Source organism: Aulostomus chinensis, chromosome 10, assembly GCF_037954235.1.
Source record: "Aulostomus chinensis isolate RoL2024-O1b breed Wild chromosome 10, RoL_Achi_v1.0, whole genome shotgun sequence".
Lineage (NCBI taxonomy): Eukaryota > Metazoa > Chordata > Actinopteri > Syngnathiformes > Aulostomidae > Aulostomus > Aulostomus chinensis.
Genome location: NC_141329.1, coordinates 8,752,035 through 8,775,189, shown reverse-complemented (window position 1 = coordinate 8,775,189; position 23,155 = coordinate 8,752,035). Strand labels below are relative to the sequence as shown.

Below are 23,155 nucleotides of genomic sequence, written 5' to 3'. Positions count from 1 at the left end.
CACGATTGCCACATTGGGCTGTTTTTGTATCGTTACTTGTGTGGCTGTTAGTTTAACTTTTTTCATTACGCATCGTAAGGTGACCTTGGGTGCCCTGAAAAGTCAACTCTTATTATTACACAAGAGTACTGAAAAAACACAAACAGACAAACAAAACAAATTAACATTCGTGGATAACTCAGAAGGTGAGCTCAGCCAATGTCAAGTTGGCTCCATTCAAAATTTTAGAATCATCACGACACACACCAGTAGGACATCAGTGGAGCAACCCCTCTCCAACGAAGAGCCTCGGCAACAAACAGTTGCCTCTGACAACAAGCAGTGACCACTGAGCTGTGAAGGTATGTGCCATCCTGTATTGACTGTACCGGTTACAAGACGCTTTTCACAGGCAGTCTACACAAACATACAAACCACTGTCTGGCATATCAGTCTGAGCTGAAACAAGCGTTGATACACAGAACAGAATACACAGTCTTCCGTCAAGCATGTCAAGCATCACATAGACGAGGACGGTGCAATATTGGACATATGTATTTATTCACACAGAAGCTGCGGCCGTAGGTAGGCGGTGCAGGACAGCGCGTGTACCCGGCGCACCACAGATTAGCACTGGCCAACTGGCATCTTTGAATCCCGTCTAATGTGCTGATATGCCAGGGCCAGTCCATCACATGCACAGCAGCGTGTACTGATGTGGAGCTGATAGAGCAGCACATCCCTTTTCAGTAAACAAATTAATATGCCCTATATTGTTAAGTGCTGACACCAGGACTGCCAACAACAGCGACATGCTATTTAGAAGCTGCTGGTAGCTTCACTGTGCAATAATTGAAAATATGACACAAGTTTATTCAAAAGTGACTTGAGTCTGTAAGAATTCACACGCAAGAAAAGATGCCAATTTCAATATGCTGCATCGCCTTGAATGGACCTTAAGCTATGTCATGTCAATGTTAGGCTCAAATATTTTTAAATCACCAACTGTACATCAACATTAACTTGAAATTAAATATTGTGAAGCAGCAGAGACTTCCTGCCTAAAGATCACATTCTATATACTTTTGATGCAAAAATCACACTATGATTATGACGGGTTTTTCAATACAAAGACGAAATCTTCTACACCCTTCTGAATAGACTGATGTATAAGAAGAGATAGCACGCAGATTGAAATATACTAAAACACTACTACACACTGTCCTCTGCATTTGCTGTCTAATTTAATGACGTCTTGTTCCGGTGATTCCCCTGAAGGTGTGAGAGCAGAAACGTATTTGGGATCTTTCACCTTTTTCCCGATGAAACTGAGAAGAGTGTAAAATGTCTAATCCATCTCACACCGCAATTGCAATTGCGATATCATTAAAAAAAGAATTGCTTTTAAATACCGCTTAAAAAGAATGCACCCAGAGTGCCATATCCAATCAAGCTCTGGTGAAAATCGTCTTTTGACCGTATGCGACACTGCATTTGCTGTGCTGTAATTAACCCGAGCGCTGCATTACCAGAAAATCCAACTGTTCTGAGTTCTTTTAAGTTTGGAAAAGTTCAGCACCACAGTTAGTTACAGCCGTTTTGGAATCTGACAGGGAAAAACTCACACTTCGAACATACAGAGAGGAGTAACAGTACTTAAAGTCAAAGGCCTGTTACGCTAGCATGACAGAAGGGGCTGAAGGAGCGGAGCAAATCAATGCTTTCCCATTCAATTTTGCTTGTTTTCCATGGTTGAAAAGGGTGGTGTTTTCAGTCTATACATTATAATGCAGAGTAGATCCATAATTATCTAAGTTTTTGTACTTTTCAAAGCGGAAATAAATCAACCCCAGTGTGATGTGGTTACATGGTAAAAGATCAGGAAGGTGTACAAGGTAAGATGAGGGCGAAACAAGTTATTGAAATTTGACTGAGAATGTAATATGGTTGAGTGCAATATCCAAATCACAGGAGGTTCAGTATCTGCTACGGGCCAAATGTGTGTTAAAATACCATTTCCTCTGAGCCACTGGGCCAGACACTTTGATAAAAATAGAAAAAAAATATGGAATTTTATGCTCTATCTGTACTGAAATTTTTTTTGCGTCCATCCCCACTGACTACACGACGAGTTAATAAAGTATGACATACATTAAAAACAGAGATTACATAAATTATTACAATTTCATTGTTTGAGGCCACATACACATTATCTGCAGCACAGTGGAGCCCAAACACTGCGGATGAAATAAAAGAGTCCTAGAGGGCCTGACGAGCATCTGAGCAGACAGCCTCTGTCATTATTCACCCAAATTAAATCACACTCCAACGTGCGTAACAATCAGAGAGATGCGGCATGGCAAGAGCTGAGCAAGGGTGAGTGTATGGGTGTGTTAAAGACACCGAGAGTGTGTGAAACTGTCACACAGTACATTAGTCCTGTCGCCTAATGCTTGCTATCCCGCCTGCCCTCTACCTCCTGTTCATCTTTCTTTTGCTTTAAAAAGGAAAAAAAAAAATACACTCACAAGATAAAAGGTCAGAGGAGCGGAGAGACAGGAAAAAGAAAAAAAGACCTGCTTCAGTGTGATCTGGTCAAACAAGTGCACTGAACGTACCTCCTTGCTCAAACTATTGCAAAAAAAAAAAATCGACATATACAACTACACCATGACAATACTCACTATATTGCACTAAAGTTGCCCTTAAATGTGCAGCAACAGTGGCATAAAGGTGCATTACTGGAGAGAGAGCGCAGCTGATGACTGAGGCTGATACAAGTAACGATGACAGATAAAACATCACTATATTGATCACTGTTGGAACGGCGTGTATTACCGGCGTATTCTAAGTAGGACTGGTATCAGCGAATGTACTTCAAAAGAATGGGGTACCTGAGAACATGTCAAGATGACAGATTGTTGAATAATTAAACAGACTCATTGGACCGCAGCAAAATAAAACAAACAAACAAAAGCCTCACATCGTCATGCTTGCTATATTTTGGGGTAAATATTACACGCAGGAATTACCTTGAAAATGATCTCTACGTAGATTTTTTTGTCAGTTATTTCCATCTCAAGAAAATAAGCAGAGTAAAGTGCAGACTTTCGCCAGCCCAAGGAAGTGTGTGGGGGTTATTCAGCCAAGTTCAATAAGTTTTAACTGGTAAAATAATCCGTTGCTTAATTAGAAATCATTACAACCAACCCGATTTCAAGTATTACGTGGTCATAAATAAAACAGATCATTCAAATTGAATAATGAGGTGTCTGGAGTTCTCTGCATCTACTATTTCTTTAATATTAATATCTGCATGCATTCAATTCAAAGTAGGACAACATTATTGCCTTGTGTAATTGTTGAAACTTTATTTATCCCCCATGATTAGAAACTTTCTGACAGCCTGTGATTAGAACAGAAAACATGGAAACTGAGTGGAAAAAATGGTTTTCATAGCAATAAAATTTAAGAGATAACAACTTGAATTCCACATTTATCAAGACTGTAGTAAAGTGTGGCCCAGCAGCTTTGCACGCAGCCTTTGAGAGAACACCAAAACTCCTGCTATGACTTTCACATAACTCGTTGACCTTTGGCTAGAGGAGAGGAACTTTCACAATTATTATGACACTCGGATCCAGCCTGATAATTACAGTTTCCCTAAGAAAGTCTGCTGTGAGACAGGCAACACACGAGCAGATGATATACCGCAGCTGCAATGGTAGACGGTGCAGGAGAAATCAATTTTAAACAAACAGCACATGTGATGTTTTAGGGTTAACAGAACAAACAGAGACCACATGAGACACTGACAAGGTGCATCCCTCTTCTGGCATCTGAGCTACCACATATGATAAGCAGGTCCTCCTCTGTGTGACTGCACTGCAGGGTATCATACAGCTCCATCCAACAACGGGGAGAGTTGTTTGGCTATTTTTGACTAGTCAGCATTTCTCATTGGATCGTTATAAAGCGTAGGCCACAACACGAGGCTCCAAAGCGCAGTTCATCTGATGACTGATCATCATATCCATATTCATGATATCCACAGGCATGTAAAATCACGCTTCTATTCTTCAGATATTCATGAGAGAACCATGGCGAAGACGCTCTTCTGTGATAAAAGTCGTGAATTGACTGGTCTGCCAGTGACGGACATCAACAGAAATCAAACAAGGCATCTCTTTCATTCTGTCAGTGCTCGCTCCGGTGTCATTTTGTCCTTTGCCTGACTCACACTCCCAGACAGGCAGACACAGACACACAAGGAGTAGTGTCATACCCGGCACATCAATCTCTCACTATTACTGTCACTCCTACTCACTACTTTCTTTCTTTTGCTCTGATACAAGATTGAGCATACCACTTCCATATCAACTGGTCTGTAAATTATTTGGCAGCCAAACACGTACTCAAAGTCATTCAGAGAACATCTTCTGCAGGGGCTGAAGATGAAACGTACACCAAGGAGCTTACTGACCCAAGTTTATTTTGGCTTCGCAAGCCACTATGAAACTGACTGGTAAGGCTCTGGGATATGTGACGCAAAGCAGCCAAATGACCCGTGTCTGCCTGTCTGTGTGCATGTCAACAAGGAAATGGAGTTAGAAGCCACAAACTCAGCTGCTGTGACACACCTTTATTTGTATCATTAAAACTGAAGGATCATCATCTAGTTAAAAAAAAAAAAAACAAAACACGCCAAACTAAGCTTTTGCTGGCCCCCACCTACTGTTGTGAGTATTCTACCAAGTACACATCACATGGATCTAGGAGGTGCAACTGCAAAAAAAAAATAATTTCACAACATTGTTATGGTAACCAAAAGTATCATATTATATGTACTGAGGTCATATCTGATATTAAAAGTACATCTTTTACTAACCGCTATGTTGTGTGCAAACAACTTACTTTATCCATTGCAGCTAATTGCTGCAGTTTTCTCTGTGTCTCTTTTCAAAGTCTTTGCACAATAAATCCATAATGATATCGGAACATATTTTGTGATTATTTATCCATCCTCGTGTTGACAACTGTCCACGTTGTCTTTGGCTCCACTGTTCTGACATACCTAGCTCACGGCGCTTTGCATGGAGTCAGTTGACAATGTGAGGCTGCGTGCGTGCGTCATGAGCAGCTCTAGATCTCCCCTTGCTGCGCTCTACAGTGGAACAAGAACTCCATCAATCTTCCATAGATCTGTACTGCACACATTACTCATGAAGAAGCCAAAATTCACGTGTACTGAACTGTGGATTTTTTTTTTTTACAGTTTGGTATTATACTCCTAGTGGATCCTCATTTTATTTTATTTTTTTATCTTTACGAAATTGAAAATAGGCCCACACTTCATATTTAGAAGACTGAAAAATCCCCTGAGCCAGACTATCTCTTGCCTAACTGCAGCCCTCCATCGGCGGACTACTCCAAAACTGCCTGTTCTGATGCTGGCATGGATGACATCATTTTTACTGTGATTTCAAACCATGGTTATCACGCATGCTCTTCACAATAATTACATTTTGAACATTATTACTATCAGTCTGCAAAATGTACTGCACTTATTCCTAAAACTGTTACATCCCTACGTGGATCACAATAGTCATGCGTAGGAAAGCTTCGGGTGTCACCATCTCCCCCCTGATGAACCTGAAGGTCTCCAGGAGCAATGTTCAAACGTGGTGTCAATATCATCTGTATAAAAACAAATGACTTTGCATTTTGTTCATACTGAAAAAAGTAAACATATATCAAGGTTGTCATTTCGAAAAAGTAACTTCTTAAAATCCACCAAGAATTGAAAAAGCCCATAAAGCATATTTGGGTTACACAAGGATGGTCATTTTCTGGTTTTAAAGGTTGCATTACAGTTAAGTGATGTCTTTTTTTTTTTTTTTTACTTATCATACTATTGTAGCTTTCCATACATTTGCTTTTTTGCCCCTTTAGTAATTTTATACATACAAAGCTTTCATTGTAAATATTTTGTGAAGCCCAACAGTCTTCCCTATATCAAAAGTATTTGTCAAATATGAATGAAAGATTAAAGATAAATTTGCCCATTTTGTTTCTTTCTTTTACTGCATTGTTTCCTGATCATAAACAGATGATACACAGTAGAGGAGCCTTGATCAACACTGACAGCTTTACTGTATTGATACTGATGCATAAAAAAAGAAGGAAAAAAAAAGCCTTATAAATGCCAATACTTATGATATTAGCGTGCATCCCCTCGTAACCTTACGGCTGGTGCAGAAACAGAACTCGTGGAATCGTGAGAAGATCGATAAATCACAACACACTTATGACAAGCTGCTATTGTGCATCTACTAATCAAGTAAGATCGTCACTTCTGGGTAATCGTATCTGCTCTGGTCAACCAGCCTTGTTTTGACCTGCTAAAGCTCACTGCAGCTTCATTGTGTGGAGGCAATTTCTATCTATTTTCCAAGTCAGTACACCCTCAGTCTGCTACTTGTGTTTTTTATCAAAATGACATCACAACAGAGCTAGAACTGCAAAATGATGCACAAACACCTGATACGCTTTGTTGAATGTTTGTGGCAAAACGCTTACCAATACCTTTATAACGATGTTATCCTTTTAACCCCCCACCCCCATTATATATTTTACATGTTTGAGGCTTCAGAATACGTCCAGGAGGCAGATTCCACCTATCTATAAACAATGATAACGTGTTCGGACAAAGCGAGGATTAACACTCCAGCTTTGACAGAATGGTTGACACAACCCCAAGAGAACGTTTGCCTCCCGTGTCGCCATTAAGACAAACTTTTCTTAACTCTTGCCAAGATCATTCCCTGGTCCACTCACGTCAGCAACATGAGAAGAGGGGACATTACAGGCTCTGTAGCGTTAGTTGGACATGTAAACCAGGATGTTCACGAGCAAGTTCTCAATTGTTAGGAAGCTTAACATTAGTTTCACACACTACGTAATTTAATTGCCACGTTATCCAGAGAGGTGCTGCCAAGTTCTAACCGAATGTATGAGCATCTGTGTAAGGGATAAGCGCATATAGCCAAACAGCTAATTAGCCAGAAAGCTAAGCTAGCTACAGTGGTCGGAAAGCTCTCCTCCTTTTCATCTTCGTCAATACCCTTTCTCCGTCCTCTGCGCTTTGTCACATATTAACAACGATCCTTTCAATCGTTCTTCAGTAAGATCTACCTATTTTTTTCTATTTTCTTCAGCCAGATTTTTATAATAATAGCGGTCCGAGATGATGCCCTGTGTTGAACGGAATCCCCCACAACAAGCAGCGGTGACACCAGAGCGGGCTGGCCGTTGTGTGTTCGGAGCCTGAAGGCCCCAGCTTCATCCTGGGTTTATGGTTGAAAAGGCTGAAAATTGAACAATGACAACTTGTAATTGTTCACCGTTAAAGCTCGTCCACCAGCCCTCTTACCTTTGCTTTGGTTATGATGTGTGTGGCTAGTTTAACAACCGCGAAATTTCCCTTGCCGATGGTCCGCTCGATTTCGTAGTGGCCCACTCGGGCAGGGGGGGCCCTGGTGGCCGAAGTGTGGACAGGGTTGGTGATGCACCCAGTGGCCGTGCTGGTACGACTGGAGTGGCTGATCCCGGAGGATGGCTGGGCCCGGTTCTGGGGGCCCATGCCTGCGTGGGTCGGTCGGGCAGAGTGCGTAATCCCGGCCGCAGCGGACCCAGCAGCACCTCCGCTTGACACGGCCGCCATCTTCTCGCCTCTCTGCGGGAACAACAAGCAGCCTTGCGCAGCGCGCTTGGCGGGCACGCCCCCGCCCTGCGTCATTTTACGTGGAGCGCTCCTCCGCAGCGCCCTCTCTAGGTTGTAACCATGGAAACAACGAGCGTAACAAATGACTTCATCCACAGAAACGTATTGTGGTTGCCTTGGCGACAAAGAAGTGCGCATTATCACTCTGGTTCCCATGATTCAGTGATTCCTTGCCAAGTGCTGCACTATGTGATCAGACGCGTTCACGAGTCTTTAAAGGTGTACAACGCCCTAACATTACAATGACAAACTGAACTCCTGGAGTCCAAATAAGCACATTCACAAGATGCAATTTCTTTTTATAGTCTATAACTACGCATCAGTGTAATCAGAATGAATATCCATCAGACATGATGGAAAGTCCACTGTTTTGTAATTCCTATTCCTACATTTTATCACAGCTGTTTCAGGCTGCTCCAGGAATACTTTGTGTCAGGTTACAATAAAAAGCTACGTATTTTAATTTGATTAAATGTTATTTCATGAAAGATTGCCTATCTTAATGTTGTACATCTTTCACATGCGTTAATATGTTCAAAACCTTTGGCCTACCCTTTAATGTGCTACTTTGACCAAACCTAAATATATAACTTACACATCAGAGATATACAGAACAAAAGTTTAAAAAAAAATCAGGGACAAGATATATAAAAGAAATATCAAACACCAATTTATTTTAGCCTTTTCTTCAAGAAATGCAGTTTAGAATTGGCTGCTATTGTCAATTCCTTTCTATTCTAATCTCACCTGGTGTAGTCTAGTCTGGAGCACTCTCACAAGACTGTAGACAGCACCACTCCATGGTAGAGGGAGTTCCTGCATCAGGGGCAACAACCAGTTTCAACCAGCTAATTTTTTTGAGGTAGCTTGATTGACTACAAATTGGTTTTTGACACCCATCGATCCATCCATCCATTTTCTTCCACTCATCTTATTAAGGGTCACGGGGGGGCTGGTGCCTACCTCAGTGGGTTTCGGATGTGAGGCGGGGTTCACCCTGGATGGGTCTCCAGTTCATCGCAGGGCCAACACATATAGACAGACAACCATTCACACTCACAGTCACACCTACGGTCAATTTAGAGTATCAATCAGCCTAGTCCCCTCTTGATGTCTTTGGACTGTGGGAGGAAGCTGGAGTACCAGAGAGAACCCACACAGGAACAGGGAGAACATGGAGACTCCACACAGAAAGATCCTGTGCTGGAGCCGGGACTCAAACCTAGAACCTTTTTGCTGTGAGGCGACAGTGCTGACCACTGCACCACCGTGCCACCCGGTTTTTGACACATTCATGATGAAATTTCATCAGCTGAAATTCTATATGACTAAAAAAGCAGGTCATAAATAATTAACCAAGAAGACATGGTTTGTGTGCACATCTGAGTCTGAATACTATTCTTTGGCAAGTTCATTTGTGTCTTGGCATCATTGTTATACATCAGAAGAAACAACCCCTCCAAAAAAAAAAAAAGATACAGAGGTAGTTTTCACAGTTATCTTAAACCATACGACACATGTCAGACACCGTTTAATGTTCAGTGGGAACTAGGTTTGTTTACCTCATAAAAGGACGGCAAAAGAGGTGATGGCACATATTACAGAAACTCCATCAGCACCATCCATCTTTCAAATAAATGCTTTTATCTGTACAATGACATCAGTCGTGGTTTCTCTCTACAATAAAGTGGTACAGGATGTATCTACACCACAGTCCAAACTTAATACGGGCCATATTACTGAGGTGATTTCCAACTAATTCATTCTACATATCAATATGTTCTATAGTTTCAGTAGTCACTAGTGGCATCATGGTATCTTGATGATGTGGTTTGTTTATTTTCCAACAATGTGACAGAGAGTAAAGCTTACATTTCCTAACAATGGAGTGTTGGGCGGGCTGCACGGTGGTCTCACAGCAAGAAGGTTCCGGGTTCGAGTCCCGGCTCAGGCACGGGATCTTTCTGTGTGGAGTCTCCATGTTCTCCCCGTGCCTGTGTGGGTTCTCTCCAGGTACTCCGGCTTCCTCCCACAATCCAAAGACATGCAATTGGGGACTAGGTTGATTGGATTCTCTAAATTGACCGTAGGTGTGAATGGTTGTTCGTCTCTGTATGTTGGCCCTGCGATGGACTGGCGACCTGTCCGGGGTGAACCCTTTCTCACCCGTAGATGCTGGGATAGGCTCCAACCCCCCCGCGATCCTTACTAGTAAGGAATAAGCGGAAGATGACAATGCTGAGTGTTGGGCTGTTTTATTGAGTTCTTGCATAAAGTTGAAAGAAATTCCCACACCAGTCCACAAGAAGGCGTCAATGTGCCTGAAAACTGACTTACAACAAAAGAATAAGAAGGGAAAATATCACCGCAAGGGGGAGCTAGTGGCACAGATTTATTAAACTGTAAACACATCAATAACACCTTCATCCTTCCTGGGAGAAATACTCCTTCGATGACAGCGCCTCAAAGAATTTTACAGGCCCTTACTACCGAGTATTTTAAACCATCTGGGAAATACTGTGCTTTTTTCCCTCCTCCGACACGCTGGAATTGAACTCCGGGATCAAAACACGGAACTGCCTCGCCACCGTACTAGCTCACAATGCTAATAGTAGCAGGTAGCCTGTCAGGCTTCGGCGTTGCAGAGGAGGAGGAACTGATAATTGTTATGCTTTTGTCGTTTTGAAATCCGTGTCATTTGTCTTATGATAGCTTCGGGGCTGTCTTAGATGTTTTATCGGCGGAGGAAAAACTAGTTAGCTAACGTAAACATCCCCCTCGTCTGTTAGCAGCTGTTATTGTTGGCCATTGCTGCGACTGACAGTTTTAACTTTTAGCCACTTTGCCAGCTGGTCATTTGTTGCCGAATAGGGTGGAGTTTTTAACATGCTGGAATAACATTAAGGCAGCCAATTTTGAACGACGCCGTCAGACAAAATGGTATCAAGGAGTCGCTGGAAATCTCGACATAAAAGCACCTCTGGACCTTCTTGTTGGTTGCGGCCAGCAGTCGCAGCCTTGCTCTGGTTCTGTGTGACCCACATTGGTTGCGGCAGTGCGACGGTATGGGAGACGAAGAATGTGATCCAGAAAGATGCCGAATTTGATATCACTTATAATGACTCGGCGACAAGTGAAAACCAGACCATCTATGCTTTTAATCACACGGTATCCAGGAATAAAGTGAGTCTACTTCGCCTAACCATTCATTCTACTCGTCACCCTGATATTAAAGAGTCTGGGCAAGTGATTTTTTTGCTTTTTCTGTTCATTTCAGACCGAGGGGGTGCGTGTGTCTGTGGATGTCTCGTCACAGGATTTGAAGAGCACCATCCTGTTTGTGATTAGGCAGAAGCAAGCTGTGCTCTCATTCCAGGTCCCCCTCATCCTAAGAGGCCTGTGAGTAGCCTGCTTCCCATATCAATTAAGCTTTCAGGATGCAGACCCGTTTAAAAAAAAAAAAAAAAGTCTTGTCTAGATTGAGTGATCCATTAATCTTTTTCATTTGCTACTTTGTCAGCTACAACACCAATCAGATGTTTTGCTTTCCCTTTGCTGCCAGTCTGATCTCAGTAAATCACATTTATAAATTTAACAATTTGCCAAAGTGAGCGTGTGCAATGTGTCTGACACTTGACCGTAGCTCTTTTGGGTGTGCACCAGTGATTCATAGCTTGCATTTTTATTTAGCGTATAGAGCAGTGCTTCATAATATCTGGAAATCAAATGGAGTTTGATCTTTACTCTCTTGGACCGAGTAAGTGCATAAAAGAAGGCAAGAGGTAGAGATTATCTCTTTACCATGGCATATTTTTACACTACTTAAACTGCAAAAAGCTCTTATCACTGAACTGAAAGGGCAAACTTCAACTCTGAATCGGAACTGAGTTAGATTTGAAGTCTTCGTAATAATCTGTGGACATGCTCACTGTTCATAATATAATTATATGAAGTTCCTCCTTGGGACTGTTAACCATAATGTGTGGTTATTATGACTTAAGGTTACATGGCATAGAAAGTTGTGAGTGTTGTAAATTCTGGTTCTTTTAGATCAGCAAATGTTAGTACATTAGAATTTCATAAGAGCTTGAAAGTCCAGGCGGTTGCCCAACTCCCCATCTGTGTTTCTCACACTCGTGTGGTTGTGTAACACCAGAATACCCTTGACGTGGTGTTGCTTGTGCAGTCATTGGGCCAAAAATGCTTTTGCTGGTCAATAATGACCCTCGGACCTTCACCACCTCTCTCAGATCCTCCAGAGGGCCCCAGCGTACTGTGAACTAATGACCTCACAGTTACCAGAGGGAAGTCGTGATTCATGTAGCTTCTGTCATGTGATTTCTTTGAAACGCTCCTCCATATTTTCAGTCAATATAATCTGTCAACAAATAGAAAACTACAAAACATAAAATGAATTAGACTAAAATTAAGTTTTAGTTAATTAAAACAATTTTGGATGAGAACAAAGTTATCATATTCTTCTTTTCTCTGTTTGTCAAACTCTTGGTCTTTACAGCTACCAAAGGAAGTACCCTTACAATCATTTGGGTCGCACACTGTGCCAGCCTCCGACCCGGGCCGCCTCAGAGACCCAGTTCTTCTTTGTGGACGTGTCTACTTTGTCCAGCCAGGGTACAAACTACCAGCTCAGGGTCAGCCGTGTTGAAAGCTTCACCCTGCAGTGAGTGATGTCTGCTATCAAACTAGCACCATGTGCAGCACCAAAGCTGCCTGGACTAGTTTTCATTTGGAGGTTACGATTGCCGTTTGCGCACACTAACATCATGGTATTTCCACTTTGATGACAGGACAGACAAGAAATTCAGTTTCACCGCTTCCCCATCTCAACCTCAGGTATGCAGTTTGATTGCATTGCTTTGAGTGTTCTTACTACCGTAAATTGAAGACAGTAAGTGCTCTGGCAGACAGGGTGGGGATGGGTGGGTGGGAATAATCAGGAAGCAAAGTGAAAAGGAAATGCAACCAGAAAAAGAGTTGGGTGGGACTTTTGATTTGAAGTTTTGCTTTTTGACACGTAAAAAACAAGTTCTGTTTTTCTGCTGACTAAATGGCACCTTTCAGATGAAGTTTCTCATGAAATCAGATGTGTGGGTTAAAAATGACTCATCGCTGTAGGTTGTCTTGTGATAAATCTGCCTCTTTTTCATTTTGTTTCTTTTTTGTTGAAATGCTACATTAATATAAAATCTTCTTTTTTTCCCCCCTTTGTCTGTCACCTTCTCTCTTAGTATTTCAAGTATGACTTTCCAGATGGGGTGGACACTGTAATAGTCAAGGTTAGCTCAGATATGAACTTCCCCTGCTCCGTCATGTCCATCCAGGACATCCAGGTACAGTCACTCCTCCCACTAGTGTCCCTGAGTGTTTGTCAAATTTTTTTTATCCCCTTTATTAATCCATATTCTCATTTGTGAGACTGGCTTTAATTTTTTTCTCTCCACTCCATCGCCTCCCTCCTCCTCTTGTACTATCAGAGGCTAGCTTACACACCGAAGCTAAAGCTAGCCCCATGCTAGCGAACATGTCATCTTTTCGCCAAACACTAATGTTCGGCTGTGGTGGTTCACTTCTCCTCCCTTTATTGCTCTGCACTACTGAGTGCACTGCTACTGTCCTCAATTGGCCCTCATCATTGTGGTCTGCGTGCAAGGACTCTGTTCCACCACTTGAGGGCACTTTTACAGATCCTGTTAAATGGGGAATGTTGTCAGTCCTATTACCCTCCACCCTCTGAATAAAAATCCCTGCAGACAGAACAGTCCACTGCTGATGTCACTGTGAAATGACTCAAGTGTAAAAGGGCTTTCTACATTTTATTATTCTATCATAAAATCTTTCTTTTATTTCTCTCTCTTTTCAGTGCCCTGTGTATGACCTCGACAATAACGTGGCCTTCATCGGCATGTACCAGACTATGACTAAAAAAGGCGCCATCACAGTGCAGGTTGTGATTAATTTAAAGGAATTAAAGCCTGGAGTATACAGTACATGCCATCACTGTGCAAAATCCTATCGCATCTTCTGTTGTCTCTTTTTGTCATCCAGAGAAAAGATTTTCCCAGCAACAGTTTTTATGTGGTGGTCGTGGTAAAAACAGAGGACGAGGCGTGCGGCGGCCCCCTGCGCTTCTACCCACTGCGCCCTGATGAGCTAATAGAAGCCGGGAACCGCAGCAAGATTCTTGATGTTGTTGTCTCGCCTGCTATAAAGTGTAAGTCACATCTGCAAATGGGACAAAGAATCAAGAGTCTTTCTGAAATTCTTTACACACGATAGAATATGTTTTAAGCCTCATTTACCAGCTGTGTTTGGCAGGATGCAAACAGACGACTGTCTCCTTGCAGCCCACATCCAAACACAGTGGGCGTCATGCACGAAACAGGCATATGAGCAGCTTCAATGCTAAATTGCATGTAAGAACAATTGTGAAACTCTTCTGTGCTTTCTTACTCCCTGTGAGTTCCACGAAACAGCTGAAAATGCTCATGAAATAACAAAAACAAAAAAGCTCTACAACTATTCAGGCCTGTTCAGTTTGTCATGTTTTTTTGTTTTAAAGTGTACATTGATGAAAAGGGATATCGTGGCAGACAACTTTCCAGTCAGTAGTCTTAAAAAAAAAAAAAAAAGTGCACAGAATCCAAACGGGAACCCAGAGGCATGCTGCATGGTGGGTGTGCTGTTCGAGATGGGTGGCTCGTCGGTGAGAGTCACATGATGATCGGGTTATATAGTTTTTGAGTAATCGGGGCTGTCGCGGGTGAATGACACAACTGTTTAATCGAGCAGAACAGACGCTGGCCAACCAGGTGTGTATGCTGAACTGCAGCAGGTGACACTTTAGGATTTGTTCTGCACAGTAACTCATTGTAACTGACCACAGATCTGCTGTTGAATCCAGACAGTGACTCATTTTCGCTTTTTAGGATGTGTGGGATAATTTCAGAAACAACATAGGACTATACTAAAAGCAAATTATGACAGCAGAATGTTGATTTGCCGTGATTCTCCTTTTGTTTTTTATGGTTTGTTGGTTTGCATCTGCGACACATAAGGTCAAATGTGATTCGGTGACATAGTCGGGTGGATAAGATAAGACTTGGCTGACAGGAGTAGGATATTTATATTTTGCCTTTACTGATTTGTATAATCAAAAAAATGGGAAAAATAAGAAATCTTTAATATGATGCAATGTATGTCAGCAGATTATATCATGTAACTCTCTCTAGAAGCAACATTTTGATTATTCCTTCTCAGCACTCTGCAGTAATGATGCCCGTGACATAAGCAAGATTTTTATCACTATGAAAAATGCTCCATACCTACATCTCCGATTTAATCCACAATATTGCCACACGGTGCAGTGCGGCACAAGTCTTATGACATTGGTGCAGTGTCTTGAGTATTAATTTATTTGGTGCATGGTATGGAACAGTGGCACACGACATAGCTGAAGTGCGGGAAGTGTCAGGATATGTGTAATACCACATTAAAGCCTCAATATCCACACAAAAAATTGCGCTGGTACACCAGGCCGGGAAATCCCGACAGCGTACCTTGAGAGGGCTTAAAAAGTGCTTGAATTTGATGCTAGAAGTTGAAGGAACCCTGTTGAATACATCTGTGTCCTCTCTCTGCAGCGGAGGTGTATGTGATGGGCATGCTCTTCTGTCTGGGCATTTTCCTCTCCTTTTACCTGCTCACCCTGTTGGTGGCCTGTTTCGAGAACAAGCGGTAAGATTTTGCCATTGTCTCCGCTGCTAAAACATCAGCTTGTAGAGGTTTCATGTTAGAGCAGCTCGGTTTAACTCAAGAGATCTTGGTTTGCGATCAAAGGATGTAGATTCGCACGAGTGCACTGCAAGAAGAAGAACTACAGACTGAATACTAATGTTGCTCATTTGCATCGCTCCCTCTCTGTTTGTGCAGAATGAATAAGAGGAGAGAGGTGTTTGAGAATCCTGCTGACATGTCGCCTGCTGAGACAGGTAACCCAGCAACTAGCGCAGATGGACTGGCCTATCAGAGGCTTCCAATAGGGGGGCTGGAGTATACCATTTTTTTTAAGTCACATTGTGGAATAGTTTATACATTTTCTAACAAAATAGATAATTACCCCGTTTAGTGTTGATTTGAACATGTCTGTGTGTACTGAATGTGTCTTTCACTCTCTCTCCCTCCTGCTAACGTGTGGTTCAGCTTCTCTGCTCGGGAAAAACGGAGACGGTATAACGACATAGTTCCTATCACTGCCCTTTTTTGCTCTGCATGCATTAGCTCACTTACTTTTTTCCCCCTACAGTAAAGTTCACAATTCTAACAAAAGCACTGGAAACACTGCTGATTTGTGCTTCTTTACATAATGAACGCTTTTCACTGTGCATCAGTGCCACGTCACCCGTGTGATTTTAAACAACAGGACACGCTCACACTACAGTTGCTGCAGCAGTCTTTTTTAATATTCAGGGTTCCTGCAGAATCTTAAATAGTCGTAGATTTGATAATCAGAATTTTAGTCACCAAAATTCTTTAAGTTTGATCTAAAATGTGTATTTTGCTCTGAAATATGATTTTGATTGATGTTATGCTGCAATTAATTCTCTCTCATGTTAAATGTGTGTGGAAAAGTCAAGATTGCAAAGTGAACAACATGATGATTGTGTCAGTTTCCCTGAAGAGTTTGCATGAAAATAAATCCACACGAAACCAACAGCCGCAAACTTTACAGCCCCTGTCGAAATGATCACGGGACAACCAGCCAACAACTGCACACCTAGCAACCAAGCTTTGGCCAGACTTTGGAACCTTTTGTAGGTTAGGGGTGTGATGTAGGTCTTAGATTTGATTCAAAGTTGTTCTTAAATCTCCTTCAATTGAACCTGTAGCAACCCTGTATATTTTTAAATGTTTTTTGTTTTGTTTTGTTTTTTTTTATATATTTTGAAGAAAGACCTTTCTGAGTGGCTCCCCGCATGCCTCCATCATGTCTTCCACTAACCATTAAGCTGCAGCTGCGTTTTAGTCGACCATTGAAGTGTTGAAACACTAAAAGGAATCGGCTATAGTGACGCTCTTATTTTGTTAACATAATTGAGTTTGTGTGTGTGTGTGTGTGTTTGTCTATCTACAGGCAAGACTCCAGCTTCCCCATATGAATATGGCTCCATCGGTGAGTTGTGGTAGTTTTCCCTCAAATGGGGAAACTGGTTTGGTTTTGATTATCTCTTCATATTTTCACCGTCTTCCCCACCAGCTGACAACTGCAGCACGCTGAGTTCAGAGGCCATCACTGACAGCGCCGCATCCACTGATAACAACTATGGATACATGGGTATGGAAGAACGCCGTTTCCTGCCACTGTCACCTGGCATATTTCTCATCACCCATCATGCCCCCCCCTGCAGTTGGCTGCCTGCCCCTCATTGTGTTTCTGTGTGTTTGCCCATCAGGACAGGAGCCTTTCAAACGTCGACCATTCCTCAATCACCTGCACCACATTGCCATCCGCATCGGTGACACACTTGCGGCGTAATTGGAATCAATCAAACGCAATCGTACATTAATGAGAGTTAGATGTTGGCGCTCCTTGAACAGGGCTCAGTTTGGTTTAAGGGTGATTCTGTTGAAAAACAATAAATAACACGTCTAATCTGATGACGCTGAAATGAACAATAAAACATCACAGTGCAAAGATCAAAGCACCAGCAATCATTGTCCTGTCAGATATTTGAAAACCAATAAATTGCAAAGAAATTCTCAAATGTGTGGCAATGCTTTTGCACCTTCAAAAGAAGTCTCTCGAATCCGTCGACCTTGTTCTTGCTCAGCTTGTCTGAATGTCACTGAGAGCTCTTTTATTTCTCTCCCCCACCAGAACGATCATTGGACAGTATCGGACGAAGCAGGCAGGAGTCTCTGAGCTCTGTGGAGGAGGATGACTATGACACGCTGGATGACATCAACTCTGACAAAAACATCGTCCGCACTAAGGTATGCCTCATCTCTGCAGCAGCGTACTAGTTGGATTGTGATGGAGATGAAATCATGACAGATATTTGAACCTTTTGTTGCTTGTCTTCACCTGCTGAGTGTCTTCAATGATGTCCTCTGCTTGTTCCAGAAATATCTGTGTGTGTCTGACCTGGCCCGAAAAGACAAGAGGGTCCTCAGCAAGAAATATCAAATCTACTTCTGGTGAGTGACTTCACAAGTCTCAAACCCATTTTACTAACATGCTGTGTGATATTTAGTTATCCTGTGATCACAACAGTCAGCGGTTTTATAACTTCTGATAGTAATAGTGCAGTAAAGTTCACCTAAGACCCCAGTTGTGACTAGAAAGCACTCGTAGCCCATAAGGCAAACGTTCGGCCCCTGCTGCTTTCATGGTCGGTCCCTAATTGAGGCCACAACGAGTGGTGAGTGGGCCATCACTCTTGACATCAAACCTGACATCAAAGTGGAAAAAAACAACCCTTACTTGGATCTTCCTTGGCCTGTACCCCACCATGTTTGGTGAAACTTGGCAGGTATCTGCTCGGAAGTCTTAACAGGTCTCCTGCTTGTCCTCCCACCAGGAACATTGCCACCATTGCTGTGTTCTACGCCCTGCCAGTGGTCCAGCTGGTTATCACGTATCAGACGGTACGCTGAGCCACCATGTAACATCGTTCCAGTTGTTGTCTAAATATATTCACAGTCTCAATGAATGTTGATCTTCCTTTCTCTTCAGGTTGTCAATGTCACAGGAAACCAGGACATTTGCTATTACAACTTCATGTGTGCCCACCCGCTCGGAGCTCTCAGGTGTGTGTGGTTGTGTAATCTTACAGCTAAAAGCAGCAAACTTAATGTAGCGCCCTGACTGACTCCTAGCCACTGTCCCACACAGTGCATTCAACAACATCCTCAGTAACCTGGGCTACGTGATGCTGGGGCTTCTCTTCCTCCTCATTGTCCTCAAAAGGGACATCGTCCACAACAGAGCGCTTGTCCGCAACGACCTTAACGCGCTGGTAAGACACATAGACACTGATAATGACAACACTGTGAGCTTTTTCCTACCTCACAAATACAGTGCCAGAGTTCAAGTGATTTTAAGTGCTCATTGAAGCACGCCTGTACGCAAATAAAAAGACTCCTTGTTTTGATGAGGACCCTTTTTGAAGACCTTCAGGTTTACGCAGTCATTTGTGTTGTTATCAATTCACTAAACTTGCCATGAAGGGGGAGTATTGATTTTTTTCCCCTCAGTGGGTCATTTAATATCTGGACTGTAAATTTCATTTCTCTGTCTACCTGTCCTGGCTTTGTTTGTGGTTTAGGAATGCGGCATCCCAAAGCACTTTGGTCTGTTCTATGCTATGGGAACGGCTCTCATGATGGAGGGCTTACTCAGTGCCTGCTACCATGTCTGCCCCAACTACACCAACTTCCAGTTTGGTATGACTCCATGTGTCCCGACCATGTAGCTGAAGTCGTATTTGTGTTTGTTTCTGCAACAGTGTTGATCAAAACTGTGCTGGTGGGGGTCTGTGTGTGTCTGGCTTTGCAGACACGTCCTTCATGTACATGATCGCTGGACTGTGTATGTTGAAGCTGTACCAGAAGAGACACCCAGACATCAACGCGAGCGCTTACACTGCCTATGCCTGTCTAGCTGCTGTCATCTTCTTCTCTGTTCTGGGAGTGGTATGCACGCGTGCGCGCTCACACACACACACACACACACACACACACACACATTCACAATAACAAAGCTAAGCACACTACAACACAACCATTGACGACATTTCCCACTAACTTGTGGTGATTTGTGTTTTGCAGGTGTTTGGAAAAGGAAACACGGTGTTTTGGATCATTTTCTCTGTGATCCACATTCTTGCCACACTTCTCCTCAGCACTCAGCTCTACTACATGGGCCGATGGAGGCTCGGTAAGATCAAAGTCGCAAAGTACACTCAGTTGCGCGGGAGGCTAACGGGAAAATATTAGTGGTGGTAGTTCATTATTCACACAATGTAGCATAACTGAACAGAAACATTAAATTTACTTTTTAAATGCAGAGGAACATCATTAACAGCAGGTGTTACTTCATACCATAGATAAATAGTCATGACTTGGGTTTATTGTACGGTCTCCTAGTGTGATGTTGATTCCACACACACCTCAGTCTTACATCTGTGTGTGTTTGTGTCTCAGATGCTGGGATCCTGCGAAGGATGGTTTACATCGTCTACACCGACTGCATTCGACAGTGCAGCGGCCCTATGTACATAGTGAGTAAAAGCCTGTATCCTTCTGTCATGACATCAAGGTACCATCTCTCCTCCAATAAAGCATCAGATACCCTAATAACACAGGAAATATACGTGCTGCTGTTGTGTTGCTTGTTTGCATGCAGGGCAGCTTCATCTAATTAACTTAATCTCTATTTAGTCATAAATGCAGACAGATGTAGACGATGCTCTAATTTCCCTTTTTCCTGTATTGTTTGTATTTTGAGGCAAATGTGCTGGAGTAGAGAGCTAATTTGCTTCATCTTTCTGCCTCTGTGTCATCTCTCCCCATCTGTCTTAGGATCGCATGGTTCTGCTGGTGATGGGGAACATCGTCAACTGGTCTCTGTAAGTAAACTGCTCCGAGGTCACTTTCTGCAGCAATTTAAACATCATCTCTGTGTTTGTCCTCTCTCACGCACTCATCCCGCTGCCTCTCTGCAGGGCAGCCTATGGCCTCATCGAGAGACCCAATGACTTCGCCTCCTACCTGCTGGCTATCGCCATCTGCAACCTGCTGCTTTACTTTGCCTTCTACATTATCATGAAGGTGTGTGTTTGTTTATAGAACATGTAGAAGAAGATAAAAATGGATAGTCCAACCAAAAGCAATTTGTTGTGTGTGCTCAGCTGCGGAGTGGTGAGAAGATCCAGTGTCTTGCACTGGTCTGTATTCTCTTCACGGCTGTGGTGTGGGGCTTTGCGCTATATTTCTTCTTCCAGGGCCTCAGCACCTGGGAGGTCAGTAACACACACACACACACACACACACACACACATACTAAGAATCTTTTAGTATCTTGCCCTTCATTTGAGTTTAAGTGCTCATGACATCGATGCAGTATCATGTTCTCTTTGGAAGCCTTTGTTACATGAGTTTGATTCTCCTTAAACAGAAAACTCCAGCAGAATCTCGTGAGCACAACAGGGACTGTATCTTACTTTCATTCTTTGATGACCACGACATCTGGCACTTCCTCTCCTCCATCGCCATGTTTGGATCTTTCCTGGTAAATATGTCTTGGTTGTGTTTGTCTTTTGCTATCACTGGCTGCAACATAGCTGACTCCTCACAACCCACGTCTCCATTTAGGTCCTCCTGACTATGGATGACGACCTCGACACCGTCCAGAGAGACAAGATCTACGTCTTCTAGATTTGTCAGATCTTCAGTGATGAGCTCTGCTCTTTCTCTCTGCCTTATTGTCACTCTCACACTGTCGCCATGTTGTCAATAAGCACAGCCAGTAGCCTTTTTTTCAGGCCATCGATGGGCATGTCTCTGCTTCTTGCAGCCAATCAGGAAGGGCGTTCGCTCCCCCTTCCATGATTATGGACACTTGAGTGCCAATCAAGAATTGGGTTGTCCCCTCTTGCTGCCATGGTCAAGTTAACTATTGTGATTGATGTTTACTTACCGCTGATGATGAAGATAATGTACACTCATGCTAGACCAGTCTGAATTAACTTATTTTACAGTTGACTAACTTGTCAATGATGCATTTTGAAAGGACTCTTTGTATGCTGTTTGTACGGGTGTGTGTGTTTATACCTGTGAGAACGTCCTGTCTGTCAGTGGCCTTCAGTGTTCTAATCATGTATACTGTGCTCCAAGTGGTCCGATCAAGCTAGCGTCCTTCTCGTTGGAGAGTATTGATTGTATTCTTCTTAACTGCCCTCAAGTCTGACTGCGAAGGTAACTTTTTGCACTGTACGTCAAACCTGGTAATGAGCAGTTACTGAATAAAGGTCTTTTTCAATATGTTGTCTTCTCTGCCTCTTGGGATTTGAAATATTATGCTAGATGCAGATTTGGTTCATTAACTTCAATTATCTGTGTTAAAGTGAAAACAATCATCCATCCATCCATATAGACAGACAATCATTCACGCTCACAGTCACACCTACGGTCAATTTAGAGTATCAATCAGCCTCGTCCCCTCTTGATGTCTTTGGACTGTGGGAGGAAGCTGGAGTACCAGAGAGAACCCACACAGGAACAGGGAGAACATGGAGACTCCACACAGAGTGACCTCATTCCCGAGCCGGGACCTTCTTGCTGTGAGGCGACAGTGCTAACCCCTGCACTACCATGCCTTCTCCTAATAGGATCGGTGTATAAGAAATGCAAGAATATACAATCTTATATAAAATTATATTTATTAAAATATTTCATAGAAAAATACAGCTATTTCCAGCCTATGAGTCCTATTTGCACCACAGTCTGGATGAGGTTCACAACATGAAGACAAGTCATTCATATCTGGAAATGTTCAGCAATGAAATGTTAACTCATATTTTCACAACACTGAATCAATGCACACCTAATGAATATTCAAGATTCAAGCCGTTAAGGGGGAGGGTGACTTATTTTCTTTTAATATTGTAAACTTTAACAACACTGATTGTCTAAACTTACACTCATCACATAGTGATCTAACTTTTTACTACACCACTGGCATGAGGCTGTAATTTGTAAACAGGATTTTAAGTGCTTTAAAACTTCTATTATCCATAAAAGTCCTAGCTTTTTTGTGATATGTGGCTTCCTAAACATGCTGTAGCTACTCAAGTCACAGCTGAAGAGGCCAGACTTTCCCTGAAAATCTTTGTAGTGTGTGCGTGTGTGTGTGTGTGTGTGTGTGTGTGTAAGGATGTGTAGGAAAGAAAAGCCTGAATTGGTGGACAGGGTATGGTTTGGCCCTGCTGTGTGAACCCAAAATGCATGTGTGCCACATTTACTGCTGTGTGTATTTATTATGTGGATAAGAAAAGGTGTTGCACATCTTTGAAAACAAAGAGGAACTGTCATGTGAGGGCCAGTGCGTAGGGGTCACATCACTGATCTTTTGCTGTCGTGGTTGCTCCAGAATCCTCAGTAATGATACACTCGTATCTGGTTTTTATCATCGAGACCCAGCTGGACCAGACGACTCCTGGTGGGCGGAGCCTGATAGCGAGTGAACAGAGGTCTGAGAGGTTGAGTTAAAGACAATGAAAGGGACAATATAGACAATTAAATGTATTCTTCATGACAACAGATTGTAACAGGATGTAGGCTGTTGCTCATGCTATCACATCTAAGCTATAAGAT

General features: G+C 42.6%; 3 protein-coding genes across 10 annotated transcripts in view; 1 reads left to right on the top strand and 2 right to left on the bottom strand.

Moving 5' to 3' along the window:
* Positions 1-7,807, bottom strand: part of sik3 (SIK family kinase 3) — a 32,902-nt gene extending 25,095 nt beyond the window's left edge. For 2 of the 4 annotated variants that reach the window (XM_086215892.1, XM_086215894.1), the window contains exon 1: positions 7,412-7,807. In XM_086215892.1, the coding sequence (XP_086072018.1) occupies positions 7,412-7,777 (366 nt within the window). In that variant the 5' untranslated portion in view covers positions 7,778-7,807. The remainder of the gene's footprint in view (positions 1-7,411) is intronic. The other 2 variants (XM_086215893.1, XM_086215895.1) reach the window with 1 other exon arrangement.
* Positions 7,808-10,153: 2,346 nt separating this feature from the next.
* sidt2 (SID1 transmembrane family, member 2) lies at positions 10,154-21,815 on the top strand. 3 transcript variants are annotated; one of them, XM_086215891.1, is made up of 27 exons: positions 10,154-10,945; positions 11,040-11,161; positions 12,279-12,443; positions 12,571-12,616; positions 13,012-13,113; positions 13,644-13,727; positions 13,829-13,994; positions 15,424-15,517; positions 15,713-15,771; positions 15,983-16,009; positions 16,914-16,952; positions 17,037-17,114; positions 17,233-17,295; positions 17,658-17,773; positions 17,904-17,977; positions 18,361-18,427; positions 18,516-18,589; positions 18,675-18,798; positions 19,108-19,225; positions 19,338-19,474; positions 19,610-19,718; positions 19,985-20,061; positions 20,363-20,409; positions 20,506-20,611; positions 20,692-20,802; positions 20,958-21,071; positions 21,155-21,815. In XM_086215891.1, the coding sequence occupies exons 1-27, from the start codon at positions 10,700-10,702 to the stop codon at positions 21,215-21,217; spliced, it is 2,628 nt and encodes an 875-aa protein (XP_086072017.1). In that variant the 5' UTR covers positions 10,154-10,699; the 3' UTR covers positions 21,218-21,815. The 3 variants fall into 3 exon arrangements, with proteins under 3 accessions (XP_086072017.1, XP_086072015.1, XP_086072016.1); XM_086215889.1 differs by lacking the exon at positions 17,233-17,295; XM_086215890.1 differs by lacking the exons at positions 15,983-16,009; positions 17,233-17,295.
* An 860-nt stretch (positions 21,816-22,675) lies between these two features.
* Positions 22,676-23,155, bottom strand: part of cep164 (centrosomal protein 164) — a 34,137-nt gene continuing 33,657 nt past the window's right edge. For all 3 annotated transcript variants that reach the window (XM_086215882.1, XM_086215883.1, XM_086215884.1), the window contains one exon: positions 22,676-23,033. In XM_086215882.1, the coding sequence (XP_086072008.1) occupies positions 22,937-23,033 (97 nt within the window). In that variant the 3' untranslated portion in view covers positions 22,676-22,936. The remainder of the gene's footprint in view (positions 23,034-23,155) is intronic.

Bases quoted from the DNA above. Each gene is read 5' to 3' on its own strand.
- sidt2 (XM_086215891.1), top strand. From the start codon at position 10,700: ATGGTATCAAGGAGTCGCTGGAAATCTCGACATAAAAGCACCTCTGGA. The intron at 18,799-19,107 runs GTAAGACACATA...TTTGTGGTTTAG, and splicing joins GCAACGACCTTAACGCGCTG to GAATGCGGCATCCCAAAGCA. The intron at 20,410-20,505 runs GTAAGTAAACTG...GCCTCTCTGCAG, and splicing joins AACATCGTCAACTGGTCTCT to GGCAGCCTATGGCCTCATCG.